This window comes from Lagopus leucura, unplaced genomic scaffold, assembly GCF_019238085.1.
Source record: "Lagopus leucura isolate 7727_CA_CO unplaced genomic scaffold, USGS_WTPT01 Super-Scaffold_100159, whole genome shotgun sequence".
In the NCBI taxonomy this organism is placed as follows: Eukaryota; Metazoa; Chordata; class Aves; order Galliformes; family Phasianidae; genus Lagopus; species Lagopus leucura.
In genome coordinates, this window is record NW_024962335.1 from 16,469,814 (window position 1) to 16,489,363 (window position 19,550).

At 43.3% G+C, this 19,550-nt stretch overlaps 1 protein-coding gene across 2 annotated transcripts in view; it reads right to left on the reverse strand.

The window, feature by feature from the left end:
* The window catches only part of CHST11 (carbohydrate sulfotransferase 11), a 155,744-nt gene extending 136,635 nt beyond the window's left edge, over nucleotides 1-19,109 (reverse strand). Inside the window, exon 1 of one of the 2 annotated variants that reach the window (XM_042889897.1) lies at nucleotides 19,023-19,109. In XM_042889897.1, the coding sequence (XP_042745831.1) occupies nucleotides 19,023-19,092 (70 nt within the window). In that variant the 5' untranslated portion in view covers nucleotides 19,093-19,109. The remainder of the gene's footprint in view (nucleotides 1-19,022) is intronic. The other variant, XM_042889898.1, reaches the window with a different exon arrangement.
* Between the last annotated feature and the right edge of the window lie 441 nt (nucleotides 19,110-19,550).

A 19,550-nucleotide genomic window follows, 5' to 3' on the forward strand; every position in this document is an offset into this window, starting at 1 on the left:
CCCCCCCCCCCCCCCCCCCCCCCGGAGACATTTAAAGCAGGTCTGTTTAGTTCAGCTCATTTTCTTTCCTTGCCCTCACATCTACATAGTCAGGATTTGGCCATACTTAAGATCCCCACAGCTGAAAACCATTTACTATTACTATCACACCAACAAGACAATGTGCAGAGAGCACTGCAGTAACCAGTTACACTGCCCTTTACCTTCCTTATCTCTGTCTGAGGGTCATGGCTGCACTCCAGTGCGTTGTTAGTTACGCATTATCAAACAGGTTAGGTTTGGGTATAACAAGAGTTTGTATGAAGCCCTGCTAATCTGCTCATCTGCCCTAAAATATAATCATACTTGAAATGTAGCTTAAAGTAAGTTCTTAATCTCTTCCCCATTTCTAAACATTTTCTCACCATCTCTCCCCATGCGGAAAGCACAAAGGCACTCCCTCAGCACGGTAGCCACTTCACCTCTCCAAATTTTTGTTATTTAAGCCATTTTATCAAGTCCCAGAACATCAACATTAAATTTCTCCATGAATTACAGCTTATTAGCTTTTTTAATAAAAAGTCAATTGCCTAACTCATTTTAGTGCAGTTACATCTTATGCTGACAAGTCAAACTTTCTAAGCTTTTTCTTTAGAGAGCAGTTTCCAGGATCTTGATTTCCACCAAGAATCATTGGTTTTGTTGAGGCACAGTCAACCAGATTGGCCCTCTGTCTGGAAGAAGAGCATCATCTGTTTCTGAGCAAGAAAGGCTGTATGACACATGCAGCAAGGTGACCTGGGACAAAGACTGTTAAGACTATGGCTGAAAACGCAGGCATGATTCTTAAGAGCAAAATGTTCATAAATAGGCTCTGCCTTCAGAAGTCCTTTCTCCCATTCACCATACCCACTTACACACCTAAAAATACTAGAAATTCATAATTGGAGAAAAAAAATGGGGAAAACTCAAGTTCCTTCCTTCAGTATGTGTTGCCCCTGCAGCATGGAGAAAAGGATCAAGTGTGCTAAAACCCATGCTTCTCTGGTTTTCCATATTCATGCCTTCAAGTTTTCCAGTGAACACGCAGCCTCGTCAGAAGCTCCAGAGTTAGTCAAATAGCACAAGGAAGCTTGCTTTCATTAGATGTCTTTGTTGGCTCTTTCAAAGCTGCCTTATAGCTCCAGGGAACAATGAATGAAAAGCTGGAAACCACTGTACACAAGCAGCTATTACTAGACACTGCTGTAGATCTCACATGGTGGTCACGCATTTGTCAACTGAACTTGGATATTGCCAAATGACATCAAAAACAAAAATCACAGAATAGAAACTTGAGGGATAAAAAGGATGAGCTGCAAATGGTCACTGATCTCATACCCAGAGAAAGGGGTGGGGAAAGAACAGAAGAAGAATTTCATGAATACAACACAGGCAACACAAATTAAGCTTCTAATTCACTACATTAGAGCTAACCGACATTCAAATGACCTTCTACATTTCATCTTACCAGTCAGACCTACTGGACCTACCATTCAACACTGAAGATGGGGTCCAGACACCAAAACAAACACTTCTCTAATGATTTGATCCCAAACTCCATTCTCTCTGCAATAAAACATACTAGGAAGCATCTCACACCTAACTGGCTGGCTTACAGAGGAGTCCTGAATTCAAGCTTGCATGCTTTTTCATTTTTCCAGAGACTGTGCTTGAATCATGCTCTACTTAGCTTGCAAATTTCCCATTGCATAGAGATCCTAATATAATCTCAGTTATACTCAGAAGCACAAAGCATAAGCAACAAAGGATGCAAGTAAGTGGGTGGATCAAGATGCGCCCAGCGTGGGCCAGGATGTTTCCACGGATGGTCTTTCAAGATTCTTCAAAATACATGTAGCTGGATGAGTAAACAGGGGTGCCTGGGAAGGACTAGTTGTCATCTCAGAAGGGCACATTACATTAAATAACATATATGACTGCCATTTGATTAGAGGTCTAAGAAATCATTAGCATCTGTAAGTATTTTATGTATGAAATTCTCCATTTTCTCAGACAATGGGCCACATTCCAATCTCAGAGGAGTCTGAAAAGTGCAATCAAACTAGTGTAATGACCATAAACAAGGAAATCAAAGAAGAGCCCAAAACCAAGCTGCCCAGCACTCAACTTTCCTGCGGAGAACTGGCTAATTCAGATGCTGAATTTCAGCCAGCAGTTAACAATCCTGCAAAGCCATGCAAAAAACCCAAAGGATTGTTTTAACTCTGCAGCAAAACCAAGAGAAAGATTTCTTTGATTTTTTTTTTTAAATCAAAAGTTTTTCATATTCTTCCCAAAAAACCCGTTTTTTTCCTCTCTTTCATTTTGCTGACTTTTTTTTTCTAACACAAAGTAGCTACGAAAGCAAACAAAAACAAACTATGAAACTGTTTGTGGAAAGCGATTAAAAGCACTGGAGGGAAATGGCATAACCAGCAAGACAGAAAGTCACCCTCACTGACGCTCCTGGACAAGAATGCCTTTGCAAGGTGGAGAGGACACCAATCCCAACAACCACACAGCCCAGTGACCAAGAAGGGCTTGATTCTGAGAAAACGGGACTTGATCTCAGTTCCTGTCTTGCTGGGAGTCAGATGAGGAACAACATTTCCTCATCTCAGTTGGGTAAAAACTGACAGGGCTCACCGCTTCAATTTCCTTAAACAAGAAAACTATTTTATGGGTTGCCAGAGAGTGTAGCTTATAATCCTAACCTGGTGAGAAGGCTGTCTGCAAGTATGTTTTCAAAACCTGTTCTATTGTATGTTAGTTGAATAAAAGTACTAACTGAAGTTGGAATTTTTCCACACGCTTCAAAGAAGAGTCACCTGCTCCTCTGTGACAAAACCACTGCTGGATGGGTGGACAGTAGTTGGCTTCTTTATAAGGCCAAGCAAGAGAGAGGAGAGAATACAAATAAGGGTTCAAGGAAAAGGAGAAAGAACAGAAGACCAGCATATGTTTTGAAAACAACCTTGTTTGCAGCAAGAGATAAAAAAAAAAAAAAAAAAAAAAAAAAGCAAGGAAGTTTCAGAAAGGAATAGGTCTCAGAGAATGAAAAGTTGAGTAAAGACAAAAAGTTGGTTAAACAATTTTTAATGGGAACCCTCAACACTAACCAACTAAGCTGTATGGGAATACTGCAGTGTTTTAGATTGAGAAATAGTCTACTGATCAAATGAAACAAAAGCACCAAAGGCAAAGGATTTGGCTCACTGCAGTCATGCCTGACCTAAAATATTTAATTAGGACCCTTGGGCTGGTTCAAATCCAGCAGGGACAACTTCACACAAACCCCCAGGTATTCCTAGAACCACCAAAAATGACAAGTTGATAGGGCTATGCTAGGAGGTGCAGAGAGCTTACAAGGTTTGGAATAGAAAAATAAAATAAATATTTTCTAATTTCTGTTATATCTGTGTCCACACGGCAAAGCATGGCCCAGAAGCCTCTGACAGCACAACCTAATGCAGCTCTGACTGACAGAGATCTTGGCTTTTAGTGCTCTCTGTGCCCAAGGCATATATAAAGGTGACCTAGAACCCACACAGTTTCAGCATCAAGTCTACATTCAGAGACTCTGCCCTTCACAATAAATGATAAAGCTTGGATTTATGCAACTACAGCCTTTCATCTTTACCAAAAGAGCTTACAAAACACAGGAGCGATGATAAAATTTGCATCACTAATGAAGATAAAACGCTTTCTGAGCTATTTGGATCCTGCCAAGAAAGAGACATCAGTTATTGCCAAATGTTTAATTCCTTGCTGTTTCTAAACAGACTTGCCTCTTCACTGTACCATCTTCAACTGGCTCTGTTACAACCTACTCAAGGCTGACTAACTGGAAGGGGAAAAGAAAAACCTTTTAGGAGACAGCACACACCTTGTTCTGTTCTCCTTGGACCTGCAGGCTCTGGGCCTGAGACTCACTAGGAGCTCACCAGGGCACACAGGCAGATGATCAGACTGCCTACTGCTCTACATTCAGTTCTTCCTGTACCCCAACTGGTGGCCTTCTCACTCTGTTTGAGGACAGGACTGCAACCTACAAGTGATGAAGGGTAAGTAGATGGCGTATGATAAACATTTTTCCCCCCCTACCAAAGATGATGACTCCCAGCTCTCCTCCAGCTTTGCCAATCTGTTTTGAAAGCTGTGTCTGTAGGGGCCTATCAGCAGGTGGCTTCTCCTCACTTAATTAACAATACAGAAGTCAGCTGGACACATTAATGCAGCAGTAGCTCAGAATGACCATATATTACCAAAGCTGCTGTGCTCTTGAGGCTACCAAATCCTCCCTCCTTGAAAGGAGCCAGCATGTCCTCACTCACTAATGCTACAACTTCAAATACAGGCAGAGCTGCTGCCTTCAAGCATTTATCTCTTAGCTCCATTGCAGTGTTTCTCTTTTGCCAGGATTCTCTGTGCCACTTACACTTTATTCTTACTGAAGTCTCTTCATATACTGCTTACAAGAACACAAACAGCTTCACTTTCATCTTCAATGAGTCCTTTTAAGCCTGAAAGACTGGAGATTTTCAGTACAATGGTGTATTTTGCACTTGAAATTGGAGTAATGCAACAAAAAAAAAAAAAAAAAAAACCTCAACACTTTAAAAGGAGAACCTTCAGTCTGACCCTCAAGCTTGAGATGAAGTGATGTTTAGGCTTTGATCCTCAATTCACACTCACAACTCAGCTTTGGAATTGAATCTAAAGCAATCAAGGACCAAGCTCCAAATCAATTTCAGACATGACCCAAATTGTCAATCTTGAATTAAGATCTGCTCTGCAGAGATTAACGCTACATAAATTGACATACATTTAAATTCTTTCTTGGTATGCAATTTTTTACAGCTAGATCACCTGTCAAGCTTTTCACTTAAACCCGGTTAAGTTTTGGCTTAGCTACAATTCCAAGCTCCACGTTGAAGTCTTTGATGCCATAAAATCAGTCTCTCGGAATAATAAATTAGGAGAATCTTTTTGATATTTCAGGAAGATAAAGCAAGCAGCACTTGTTTTTCACATCAGTGGTTTATCTATTTTCTCTTCTGATCACGAAAACAGAACTGGTAGCCCTGGTAGCCTGCAGCTTACTTCTAGCACTATAACAGTCACTAACAAAATGAAGCAGCAATGCTGTAAAAATCAAAATGAAAATACAAAACAAGTTTCCTTTTTCAGTCAGTCTTGGTACAATGCTCCTAAGAAATTCTCCCATGGCTTCCAAGTCTTTATGGCTGTTCTGTTTTTGGGTACAAACCCAACTTCATCTGGGACTGTCTTCTGCATTGGTTTGTTGTGTCACTACAGATGCATCCACCATCACAGCCCAGGAAAAGCAGATACGGTTTTTGCAGAAGTAGTGTCAATTCCAGCTCTTGTACAACAGCAGCTGAAAATTCACAGTGAATGCAAGTAATTACTTATGCTTCCCAGCCCGGTACACAGGTGGAAGTGTTTCCCTTAAAATACTGCCCCTGAATAACATTTCAGTAGAAAGGAGAAAAGCAGTCAAGCATAGGACAAAAATAATAGCCAAGAGCAACCAGTGGTAAACCACAAACAATAACAATATTAATGAATAACATGTCATAAAATGCACTTTGTAGCAACATGAAGTGGCAGACTCAAATGTGCGTAAGACAAGTTGAATAAATTCCTGTCACAACAGCACTGAGTGTGATACACAATTTAAAATTAGAACTTGTCCTTATTGCTGCAGGTAAACCGCCCTCACTTCTCCCAGCTAGATCCAGGAAAGCACATCAGCAGCTGCAGCCCCTCCTTACATCACTGATGTAACCTTTTGAAGTCAGCCACATGAACACTGACCCTAGAGCTGCACAGCTCTGTCAGTGTCCTTTTCCCACAACTGTGAGCACAGTGCTCCTGCCTTTACGCCAAGCTGCAGTGCACCCACAGGTGTGCACTCTGCCTGCTGCTCTCACACATGCTCTTCACTCCAGGATGCCATTTCCGTTAATACTATTATGTTCAGTAATCTCTTTTTAATTATACTTAAATTCTTACTCAAAAATTTAACTCAGCCACATTTTTCCCTCAGTACTAATGCCCATTCATGGGAGTACTTGAAAATCCGATATTTTTAAAGCATGATCTAAAAATCCAATTAGGTGCATGCTTTCATCAGGTGCTGCCTGCTTCACCACCACTTACCTCTCAAGAAGCAAGGATGTGCATGCTGCTGTGCTCCGCATGCCAGAGACAAGAAACCAGAGGGCAGTGGGTTCATGGCTGCAGACAAGGAGGCAACAAAAGCCATGACGTTCCACACATACGCACATCATCAGCTAACAGTAAAAGCAAAGGTTAATCATGAGGTTGATCACGCTATATGTCCACAAAAGATTAAACCTTTATGCTGATGGCACAGCAAATTCCTCTTGTTGTCTAGTACTCATCTCCAGTCTCTTATGCAACATACCCAGCCCTGATATTAGTGACATCAAGTGTCCTATTCTGACGTTAAAACCCCAATAAAATTAGGCTGAGAAAATTACAGGGAACGTATCCTATCTTACAGACATACAACACTTTGGTTTATAGAGCTGCTAGTCATTGGGCGTGCATACAAAGAGCCCAGGAGGTCTGCCCACATGACCCTTGATCAATGCTCAAGATTTGATGATGTGTCAGTACTACAAGTTCTAGCAGTCAGATCCTGTTTTCAGCAGTAACTTGCTTTCCTGTTGTGCTGAAACTACTCAGTACTTATGTTGGGGTGCATGGCTTCAGAGCAGCTCCATTACACATGTCAGGGTAACCACAATGCATCCAGCACCTCAGACAGCTGCAAATTTGCAGATGAAATGTGGTCTTTGCAACCTCTCTCTGCAAGATGAAACACCTAAGTGGAAAGCCTCACCATGCTCTTGCTTGGATTTATAACATACTGTTTTAAGATTGCATTCATTTATAGCACAAACCTCTCGCTGCTGCATTACTGGCATATCAGAAAGCAAGACACACTGGGGTCTTACACGTTTAACTTGCAGTTTCGGCCTCTCAACCTTGTATTGTAGTGACAGAACATTGGCAGCCAATAAAGACAAAGCTTCCCCTGCCTTCTGGGGTCAACTTTTTCTCCCTAAGGATCATCTCATAACAGAGACAAAGAAAGCAGCAAGCAAAATAAAATCAGTCATTCTCTAAACTTGACAATGTCTGTGTTGGAGGGAGAAAACAAAAAAAACACAAACCCATTTGCCAAAGGACACAGAAACAGATGGGATCTGCAAGGGCTACTACATAAATTAAACGTGTAAACACTGGTTGTCTGCTCAAAAATCAGGTCCTTTAATTTCCACAGGTGTGGTACTTGATATGCCTATTTCATCATTCATGTTTTTCCACTTTACTGTATTTATAGTGCTTAAAACTGCCATCAGCTAGAAAAGATGACACAGGTGACATGACCCTGTCATTTCCAAAAAAGAACTTAGATATGGGGATGCCCCATCCCTGGAGGCATTCAAGGCCAGGCTGCATGTGGCTCTGGGCAGCCTGGTCTGCTGGTTGGCAACCCTGCACATAGCAGGGGGGTTGAAACTAGGTGATCTCAAGAGACAAGCAAGAAGCAAACAAACTTCAGAATGCCACACAATGGTACATTTTCGGCTATCCTTACTCAAGCATGAAGGAGGACACAGACTTTCAGAGCAACACAGAAGGGGAAACAGGGAAAGACACTAAGATGTCTTGCAGTGCTAACTAAAGGTCTGCCTGTTCAAAGTGCCTCACTGCAGTTCATAAACCACAGCTGTGGTTTATGCACACACACTCATGGGAAACAGATGCGTTTACGTGAAAGGCTAGATGATTTTTGTGTATGTTTGAAAGACTAAAGTAGAAAAATCCTTTCATTTCCAGCATGTTTAGCAGTAGCCACTAAGAACAGTTTCCCCACTTAGAACATTACACAAAGTGTTACCTCTGATGCCTCAAACTTATAAATGAAGCAACCGAAAAAGATGCTAGATTCAAATTCAAGGCTTTCCTGGGCAGCAGCAAACATATTCATGGAATGTTATACCAAAAATCTCTGTTTTAAGGGAGGAACACCAGTATCCCACAGTCACCACAGAGGTCTAAAAGAGAAGGATCTGGGGAAGTATCAGTCAGCTGCTGCAGCTTCTCACATACATCACTGATGTTACCTTTTTGAAATGATTGGAACTTTGACCTTAAAACTCCTATAAAGCAAGCACGATCACTGTGGTTTTACTGTGTATGTTCTCCATTCACCCTTTTTCTATGTCTTTGTTTAAACTTAGAGTCCCTGGCAAGACCTCTAGTAGACCTGTGCACAAAGGCAAACCAAAGCCACAAGAGATGAGGTAGGGCTTTTTATCACCAATGTTTATCATCAAGTGAGTAAATCCTTTCCAGGCAAAAGCTGTCCAGGCACAATACATCTACAGTACGAAAGGCTTGCAATTCCAAAAAAGATTTTCAAGCACAGCCACAGCCCCCATCTCCATCCACACCACAACATAGCAGCTCAGTAGACGTTTGTATTACGGCACTGGGGTGACACTTTCACCAATGTAACCAATGCTCTGTGTTCAACATTATGTAGAGACTAACCTTTCTGCTGAAGAAAAGAGAGCCTGTTGCTTAAGTAGCACAAAGAAGCATAGGCCTGCTTCGTGGAATGTTTTTAAGCCTTTTGATAAAAATCAAAGTATTACTGCTAAAGAAGTAGGCTTGGGCCCAAACTCTCAAAGATTTCTAGAAATGCTGCTCCTAACTTTATGCCAATGAAAAACTTCAAACCGCAGCAATAGCAGGAAGCGTAGACTTACTGTTAGTAACATGTGCTGATATACACAGGTTCACATTCAGCAGCTTCCACAATGCTGGAGAAGTACACTGGATATAAACTATTCTGGTGAGGTAAAAACCAGCTGAGGTACAGTTTGATGGCAAAAGAGCATGAAATAAACCGCACGTGGTCTCTCTTGACATCACACCCCAGTGAATGTAGAAATAAGCAAAAGCTCTAGAAAGTACAAAGCAAATGAAGGAAAAAAAAGTCATCATGAAGACTGGCAATGGGAAACAACCCACACTAGTTTGGATGTGGAAGAATTATGACCTGCTTCCCAACTGCACAGGAGGGAATGAGACATTTCTAGCTGCACAAAGAGTTCTCACAGCAATCTGTTACCACACTGGTTACAGCATTCTTGAGATAGATGTGGCTCTAAGTCAGTGACATTATACTGATGTATAGACTTTGCACATTACTAATCCCTCAGACACAATGGCCCCATGTATATTTTTGTTTTGCTAGCTGTCCTGACATCCTCTGTGAAATTCTTCTTTCTCTCTGGAACATTTCAAGAGAACTATTGAGGAAAAGTCAAGGTAGTGCGGAAAGACTCATGAGAAAAACTGATGTGTCATGTAGAAAAAAGCAAGCTGTATCAAGACAGCCAGTCATGAATACAATTCTAATTAAATTCTTTGTCTTGTTATCCATTTTAGCTTGTTGAGCATCTCAAAATTTTTTTTTTTTTTTTTTTTTTTTTTTTTAAATCTCAAAACAGTTAACAGAATCCAGAAGTCCCAACTTTTTCTCTTGTTGATTTGCTTTGATGCAATTATACTTCCATCAGAAATACTTGTAACTTCTGCATCCCATGCAGGAAATGCTCAAAGAATCACGAAGGTTGGAAAAGACTTCTCAGACCACCTAGTCTAACCACCTACCTACCACCAATAACGCCCACTAAACCACATCCTTTATTACACATCAACACATTTCTTGAACACCTCCAAGGACAGTGACTCCACCACCTCCTTGGGCAGCCTGTGCCAGCACCTGATCAGTCTTTTGGAGAAGAAATGTTTCTTAATATTCAACCTGAACCTCCCCTGGTGCAACTTAAAGCCATTACCTCTCATCTTATGCAAGTTATGTTGGAGAAAAGGCCCCATAGCCTCCTTTCAGGTCACTGCAGAGAGCAGTACCAAGTCTCCTGAGCCTCCTCTTCAATCCCAGTTCCCTCAGCCAGCTCTCATAAGATTTGTGCTCCAGTTCCTCTGAGGATTACCAGAAAACTCTGACTGCGATTGATGGTCTGCATGCTAATGGTTATATATATATATTAAAAAAAAAAATTAAATATTTACATATTAATATGTAAATATTAATATTAAATATTACATATTAATACATATTAAAAAAAAAAAAAAAAAAAGTCATTTCCACTAAAACCTGTGGAAAACAGTCAATATCTTCATTCAATATTTTAAGCATGTACACCTACGGAAAAAAAAAAAAACAACTACTATTTCCTTGAACGCAGAAGTACTCTGTGAAGGGCAAATAAACAAGCTGAAAAGCAAAGCTGTTACTCTGTTGTATATTGCTCTGTGGGAGGGACAAATTCTGCATGTTATAGTAGCTTTGATCCAGAATTAATATAATCAATTCAATGGAGTCAACCCAGATTTACAGTTCAGAGCTTTCCCCAAGCCTGCAATCCTATATTCCTACCACTACAGGGGATGTATGCCCTTCATGCATTTCAGAAAGCCTCTGTTCTGACACAGTAGACCTGACCCACTGCTCACTAAAATCAACTGAAAGGCAACCACTGACTCCCCCAGGCAGTCATGCAGACCTCATGCAGTCACTCCACCAACGTATTCAAACCATTCATCACTATACTTCTTTCGGAAAAAGAAGCTGTAAAATCTTATGGCTTGCCCAAAACAAAACCCCAAACCTCGCAGCCCAGCAGGCAGCTGCGCTCATCCTATCTGAGCTTCCCCAAGCTTGTCGCAGTGGACCACCACGTTTGGTATGAGAAGGAGGAAAGCAAAGAGGAAGAGATTAGCAGGCATGGTACGTGTGTCTGCCAGTACTGTACAAGCAAGAACTCTGCTCAGTGTCCACCTGACTGATCCTGCTTCCTGTAACAGTCAAGGAAGCACAGTACGCATGGTAGTAGTCAACATTCAGTATGTATGACAAATTCAGCAGTGCATTTGTCCTACTTAATTATCAGTTACATCAACTTCACAATTACGTGCACAAATACACACATTTAACCCCAAAAATATAGAATTTATTTCCATCTGGGAACTCAAAATATGCTTTAGAAGCTAATCAAGCCCAAAACTTATAACTAAGATCAACTTCTTCAGTTTTAGACTTATGATCACAACTGACACATTTTATTAATCACAAAGTGTTTAAAAAGTGTTACTTCCCTCCTCCTCACTTACTATAAATTCTCCACTCTCACTTGCAACACAGGCTGTAAAAACACAGCTTACCCAAAGGACACATTCAGCTCCTGGTACCCACCACCATGGGTGCAGAATGTGCTATTCCACAGCAGGTCACTTGAGATAGCACAGACTGTTTTGTCCTGGCAGCACTCCAACCAACTTTAAAGCATAATAACCCACATAGTCTTTAAAAGGATTTTAACTACCAAAGGCTCTTCCTTGTAATACAAGGTATTACAGTAGAGATCATCTACAAGATCCAATTAAAATCACCCTCCTAATTAAAAGTCTACCTTTCCTAATCCAAAAAATCCCTATAAGTTATCCACTTGAAACTTTTTGACCTGCTTATGTAATCATTCATTAGCCAAAAAGGAATGAAAATGGCTGGCTATGAAGTATGCTGCTTGTTAAGTGAATTCAGAAAGCATTACTCTCCAAGGGTCCTGAAAGCCACAGTTCTTACTGCTTGCAAAATATATCTTGAATTCTCTGAAAACTCTAAAAAAAAAAATAGACACGCATAGAAAGTGTTGGCTTCTACAATAAAACCAGAAGAAAAAAAAAAAAAGAGCACAGTTTTCTGCTTTGTGTACAGCTCAATGTGTTTGTGGAAGCTCAAAGCCCTTTTGTTCCTTGTGTGCATTCTGCAGCTAAAAACCATCAGATTCCACCACTCAGACAACTGACATAAAGAGATACAATCTTTCAACGAGAAGATTGCCAAGGACAGCATCTTCCAGCCTGCGTACAGCATCTAAAGCAGCAGATCCTCTGCAAGCAAGCGTATCTGAGAACAACCTCCTCTTTCACCTACTAGAGGGGAGACTGAGGTCACCCATCCAGCAGAACCACACATGGATCACTTTGCTCAAATCATTGACACCAAGGATGTTCTCTTTGCAGAAAACTAAGAGCAGATGTCCATGGGATGTAATCACTTCACACCTGCTTCTTCACTTACCTGCATGCCAGTTGTTGTGTTTGGCTACTATCCCTCAAGCCCCTAGAATCACATTGCCATGAGAAATCTTGCTGGACTGCATTTTCTGTTCCTTCCAGGACTCTCTTTTAAGTTCTTTCATAGGAGCATGAAGCCACTGCAGCAGCAGCTGATAACAAAGGACATAAAGTCATCCTTCAGCGCCTACAACGTGGCACGAATCACACGAAGGCTACCTTGAAAAGCCACTCTTACTGCTCAGGCTGATACCCCCATAGAAATTCATGCTCCTGCACAGCTTAGAAAGAATTCATAAAAAGGTTATTTCTCCCAAGCTGTATGCTTCCACATACTGAATAAGTTGAGAAAGAAAGAATGCAACTGAGAACCCACACTGGACGCATGTTTCATCAGTAAAAATAACAAAGGCACCTCATAAAGCCCTTGGCCCTTCTGGAACTTCCTCTAATGACAAAGGACTTCATGCTCCTTACAGCAGCTATCTTGGAGAAGGTGTGTGCACTGCATTGATCCACGTGCGTGGGTTACTCGGACCACCACTGCAGCCCAATTACAGCTTGAACCAGGGGAAGACATATGGGTGGGCACGTATATGCACATCCACTTGTGTGCAGCCCTCTCTTTTAAAGCTACTGCTTTTTAAGTGCTCATGCACAGCTTTTTTAAACCAGGGATTTAAATATTGAAAGTATTTCCTTTCCCCCCTCCTTGGGGGATTAGATTACAAATCCAACTTCAGTGTCACTCAGTACACTCCAGTGACTTTTTACTCCAAAGTTTCCAGTGGCAGCTATCTAATTTTATTTCTTCTAAATAACATTTCTTCCTGATGCTTTACAAGCCAGATTTTAATGCCTCATTTAGGACCTCTTCTTCTAATGTGCCAAATTAATACAGTTAAAAGCAAAGCTGTGCTCTACTTCTATTGCAAACACTGGGCAAGGTGCATAGAACAATCAAAAAGAATTCATTAATCTAAAATAAAAGCTAGCTGAATATTTAATTGTGAAACACATAATGCAGGGAAACTTCTTTAATGCAGGAAAATCTGCCTGACTCATACAGGCACCAAATTCACTTGCTGCAAAAGAATACGTGCACAGTACCTACTTATAGCACATTGTGTAGTCCAGGTACTGTTGGTTTGACACAAATGAGGATGCCATCATCTGCTCTGGCTCACAGATTCACAAGCATGGTGCTTTTCACACTATGCAAGTTCACAGAGTAGAACTTGTCATGGACAAGAAAAACAGCCCCATGGATTCTTACCTGCAGCTCATGTGACCAACACCAGGGGCTCACCTGCACCCCACAGGCACTGAACAGGCAGGTGCAGAGGGCAGAGCAGGAGGTGTACATCAAGACAGCCCCCAGTATTGAAGAACTTACTGCTTGTACAGAAGCACACATCACTTGTGCACTGGGACACACCTCATTCCATCCTTCCCTGATGCTACAGCTATGTGACAACCCCACCAGGCAGTGGGTAGGGAGCTGAAATTAACATATGCCATTCAAGGGAAGACCTGTGACTGCAGCTTGATGGGAGGGAATTATCTCCCCCTGAAAACATCACCAACATAACTTCTTACTAACCCCACTCATCGATCAGGCATTAAATGGAAAACAGGGGATAACAGCATTATGCAAAAGAAGAGACACAGAATCCAAGTGTATATGCAGTGGAATTCTGATTTATTCATGAACCCTCAGTTTCAGGTGCCAAACAATTACATGAAAGGGGAACACACTACATCCTCTGCTGATTACATTCACAAAATTGGAATCCCAGAAAATCCCTCTGTCTGGAGGCATGAGCCAAAGATAATTAGGAACTGCATTCTCTCATTGATTTGCTGCAGTCTCTGGTGGTCTCATCTCCTACTTAGAGCATAAGGCTGGTGCCAGAAACAGCACTTTGTCACACACCGGTGTTTTGCCCACAACAAAAGGATGTTATCTACAACTTGGATACTGAAACACAAATAAGAAGGAATTAACCGAACTCTACAGTTTGAATTGCTACTTTAAGGACAAATACCTACTTCATCCACAAAGATCTTACATGAATGGGCTCCACAGGGAGCAGGAGCATCCAACAGAAATGGGAACGTGCTTTGAAGCATTATCCTTGTAGTATGTGGTTTCTGAATCTAAATGACCTACCACAGACATTATCTATCTTTATCCCAGACACGTCAGATATACAACAAACACAGAATTCTTGAATTTAATTTTGTTTCCTTAATGTGAAAGGAAGAAGAGTCTTTTCCCTCCATCAATTTAAGCACAACCCTTCAACCGCACACCCACACTCGATTTTATATCTGTTGACACTCAGACAAGTCACACACAGAATTCAAACACCTGCCTTGAACAATACGAGCAATCTGCAGGAAAAACCCATCAGACTGAAACCCTCGTGTCCCCAGCCCTGTTCCCAGCTCCCTTGGGATCACCCTGGAGTTGATACATAATACATATGCATGAGCCCAAAAGGCTTGAGATGGAAAAAAAAAAAAAAAAAAAAAAAAACCAAACTGTTCTACAATGACATTCACACAAGGACAACCAAAGCAGCTTTGTCAGGCAGGATCTGATGCAGTATGTCTTGCAACAGATGCTGGTGCTGGGAAGAGCAATGTGAACCTAACTTCTTCCAATCTCCCAACCATTTTTAGACTTGTCGTGTGGTATAGCGTAAGATAAATGACCTGAAACTCCAAAAACAATGGAAACAATTTAAGAATTCACAAATACACCCCCTCCACGCAGAGGAAACTGACATGCCAATTACACCTGATCAACTCTATAACTTATGTCTCATAATTACAGGTTTGGATTGGAAGGGACCTTTAAGATCACGTAATTCTAACCCCTGCTACAGGCAGACACACCTCCCTCTAGACCAGGTTGCTCAAAGCCCCCATCCAGCCTGGCCTAGAGTATTTAAATTGCCTTATGTTGCTTTATTTATTTTTATTTCGAGATGAAAATAAGTTCCCATTCACATCCACTCTTTGTCTCTGAGAAATTCTGACTTCAGCCAAGGCAGTTTTACATCTGAGAACGTGGAGTTTTAGTGCTATGAAAATCAGCAGTTTCCCCCACATTAATTAGTAGTAATAAAAAAAAAAAAAAAAAACAACACTGAAAGCTTATGAAAATATACATTGTAGGAATGGTATCTTCAGAGCAATAAACATTCTGATAAACTACTGTTTCCTAAGACATTACTGTGGCTTGAGCCAGGCAATTTTGGCTTGAAAGCATTCATAAATAGAAACCTACTTCCTAAGGTCAGCAAGTAGCTGTCACAGAAAAGCTGTATACAGATGTACTGAGACAGAAGAAGTCACCTTTCTGCTAAGTCTCACAGTCACCAGGAAGGCTTCCAGAGACACAGAACAGCTTTACTCTCAACTCTGAGCACTTCCAGATCATCAGTACCTCTGAGAGCAGAGACCTGAGCAGCTCTGTGCACTTTGGGTACACGGTCCCATGGAAATCAGCTAAAAGCTTCCACAGATAGCGACAGCGATCACAGCAGGACTCCAGGGGATGGATTTTGCTGCACACAATTAAACGACGGCCAAATCCTTGTGACTGTAGGCTGAGCTCCATCTCAGCATCCCAAATGTTATTATTTAAAGCCAGTGTATGGGATCCATCAAAGGAGTGCCACACACCTACTGCTCTGCAAGTCTCCTTCCCCTTTAGAAGTAGGGGAGGAAGCGTGGATCACTTTGTGAGATGGGAGAATGCCGCATTGATTTTCAAACAGAATCTTCCATCAAAATCAATAATAAGCTCATCTTCAGACAAAGAAAAAAAAAAAAAAAAAACCCTCACACCATCTGAGCTGTTCCATCATGGAAACAAAGGTAGGCATCAGCCCTCTGCCAAGAAGAAGCAATCATGGGTCAGACAGCACCATGTGAGGAGCTGCCCAGAGGATCAGAGACCAAAGTCCATCCAAAGACCTGGCTTTTGTCAGCAAGCACAGCTAGCAGCAGCATACCAAAACAGGAACTGAGAAAGGGAGCAAACAACTCCAGTGACAAAATCAAATTTAAGAAAAAAAGAGATTTATACTAAGTTTCTTCATCAACATGTCTCAGTGGTGCTGAGACGTGATGCTGTCAGTTTCTCTGCCTTTCTGAGGACTCCCCCAACAGGAGTGATCCCAGTGCACCCAGCCTGGCCCAGCCCAGCAGTTGTGCACACACCCTGACACCATCCCACCCGATGCAGGGACATGCAGGTGCACCAGGAACTGCAATGGGCCATCATAACAGCCCAGGGCTGACCCTCTGCATGCAAACAAGATCTGGGAGCACAAAGCAATCAATGGGTCACATCATTCCACAGACAGCAAGTGGCAAAAGAGCAAAGAGAAATATCCTGAGCAAGAACCCAGGAAAACCCCCATGCAGCTAAAGCAGTTACTGAAGAATTTTTTGTTCCACTGGGCGTTTTTTTGCCTTTTTTTTTTTTTTTTTTTTTTTTTTTTTTTTTTTTTTTTTTTTTTTTCTTTCCTTCCCAAAAGAAATTAGACAGGCAACAGGAAAACACACAGTCACCACTGCAATTTCCTCCCTCAGGAACAAACAGTGAGCTGGCCTCCCCCAGATCCTCAAATAAGACCAGGGGCTGGGATTAGCTCCTGACTTTTCTCTGCAGTTTTTCTAAGAACGCCTCTCCATTAGCTGTCATTTACTCCCAGGAAATGATCTGCCAGCAGGGACTTCTGCTGTGGTACTTGTTGGATTTGTAGTGGAGTCACTGTCCCTGGAGGTGATCAAGAGCCCTGTGGATGTGGCACTGAGGGATGCAGTCAGTGGGCATAGTGGGGATGGGCTGACAGTAAGACTAGGTGATCTTACAGTGCTTTTTCAACTCTTACTCTTTTTCAACCTTACAATTCTGCAATTTTATTTTAATGGTTCTTGCAGGAGATCTACACTCCAACCTTCTCAAACGGGAAGTGACCACCTGACACTGAGGAGTTATCTTCTCCCTGAGCATGGCTGTGCTCATCACTCAGTGGCCTTCCAACATCTTCACCTTCGCAACTAAATGGTTCAGAAAGCTCAGCAGACAGAGACCAACTTTCCTAAGATTCACCAAAGAGCACCGAGGGAGTGAAGAAGCAGCCAGATCCTGAATAAGGAACTTACACTCCTTGCAAAGAACTTAACCGAACACCTACCTTATTCCCCATCCACAAGGATGGGTAGAAACTCTTCAATTAATTCTGACAGCAAGACACCTATCTTACAGAGCACTGTAAGTGACTGGTGGCAACCTAGTGTCTGAGGCAGCTGTCTCCTGCAGCCCTCTTAAGGCACACTGTGCCAACCTCAGGGCAAAATGCCAAACTTCCTCCTCTACAAAAAGGTTACCAGCCAAGATCTTGAAAAGTTTTAATACATCACCAGCCTTGCACTCTGCCCAGAATCCAGCCCCACTGAGTTGAGAGATAGAACAGGAAGAGTTATAAAGAAATCCTATAGTCACAAATGGGTGCAACTGCAAGCAAAGTTTTTGTACCCTGGATAAAATAACCTAGATAGCCAACGCGCAACCATGTAGCAGATACCTGACTAAAAGAGATGTTTGAGCTTTGCAAAACACATTCAAACTGAACAGCCAGACCGTACCTCAATCTAGATTAGCGTTTGGTTGATTTCCAGCAGCATTCACTACAGAAACAGTCTACATTTAGGAAAGAAAAGGAAAAAAAAAAAAACCACAGAACTGTTAATGTTCAAGAAGATACAATAGAGATAAATGGGGTTTGATCTCATTATTTCCAGATCTGCTTCATGCACGCTAACAACACAATACGTGTCATACGGAAGAGGGGCGCAGCTCATACTCCCCGTGCTTTAAGAGCACCATGCTCTCACCTCAGCTTTAGTGAAATGCTCTGAATGGTACCGAATCGCAGCCTATTTATAGTTCCACAGTAGCACAAACACAAAGCCATAATCTCCAGTAGTTAACTATGGAGCGCACTGAGGATCCTTTGAGGGTGATTCTTACACATTCAAAGATACACAGTGAAATATTGTGTTTCATCTCTCACGTGCCGCACGCTGAGTTTTTGTTCCAGTAGCACAATTCACCCAAAACTCGGGGAAAAGCAACACTTGGCCAAATTTTCTGCACGCGTACTCAGACTACGTTACCTGCAGAACGCAATCAATGAATGAAAAAACATGCGAGTTCAATTGGTGAAGCTGTACTGCAGCTCGCAGCCGCGTGCGGTGACCTGAAGCGCTCGGTTAAAGCCACCCCCGGGTCCGATGGAACCGGTGGGGATGCAGAGGGGAGAAAGACACACACTGCTTTCCCCAGGAGCCGGCACAGATGGGCGCCGCGAGAGAACGCGTCCATCAAACCAACGGCACCAACTTCGGGCGAGCAGACAGCTGACGGAGAACCTCTACGCAGAGCGGTGGGTGCGCTGCCTCCCGGCTGCAGCACGGAGCCCTGCAGCGCCGCAAGCCTCCCAAAAACTTCAGGGCAGGCGATTTTTAATCTACTGCGCCCCAGCAGCCGCGAACGGGGAAGCGAAGAGCCGAGCTCTGACCTTCCTCCCCTGTATCCATCCCCGCTTCCCCTCTCGGTGCGCCGCTCCCGCCGCACGACGCCGAGCACGCAAGGACCGAAGCCCAGCAAAGTTTCCTCCCGCCCCGCGCACCCCGAGGCGGCCGCCACCTGCGGCGGGGAGAACGGAGCGGCAGAGCCCTACCTGGGAGCAACATACTTTGGAAATAGAAGATGACGAGGATGAAGGAGCCCACTGAAGTGACCAGGACCATTCTGCACACCCGGTTCATCCTCATTACTTCCAGCACAGCCGGCTTCATGGCGCTGCCCAGCAGCGCAGCGCCCGGCTCAGGCTCGCAGCCGCTCCGCGTTGCCGGCGAGGGAGGAGCCGGAGCCACCGCCGCCGCGCCGGAGGATGCCCGGGCACCCGCGCCCCGCACCGGGGGGCGCTAATGCCTGCGCTGGGCGTGACCACGGCGCTCGGCAGGCGGAGGGGCGCTCAGCGCGGCGTGGGGGGAGGCGGGCCGGGCGGGGAGCCGGGGCGGAGCGCCGCCCCCCCCTCGCCAGGGGGAGAGATGGTCCCGCCCGGCGGCGGCGGCGGCGGCGGCGGCGGCGGGCGGGGATGCGCCGGGCTGCCTCGAGGGGCCGCCGCCGCCGCGGGGCGAGGGGCGGGGCGTGGTCGGCGCCGCAGCGGTGTGCTGCTGCTGTTGCTCGGCCTGAACTTGGCCGC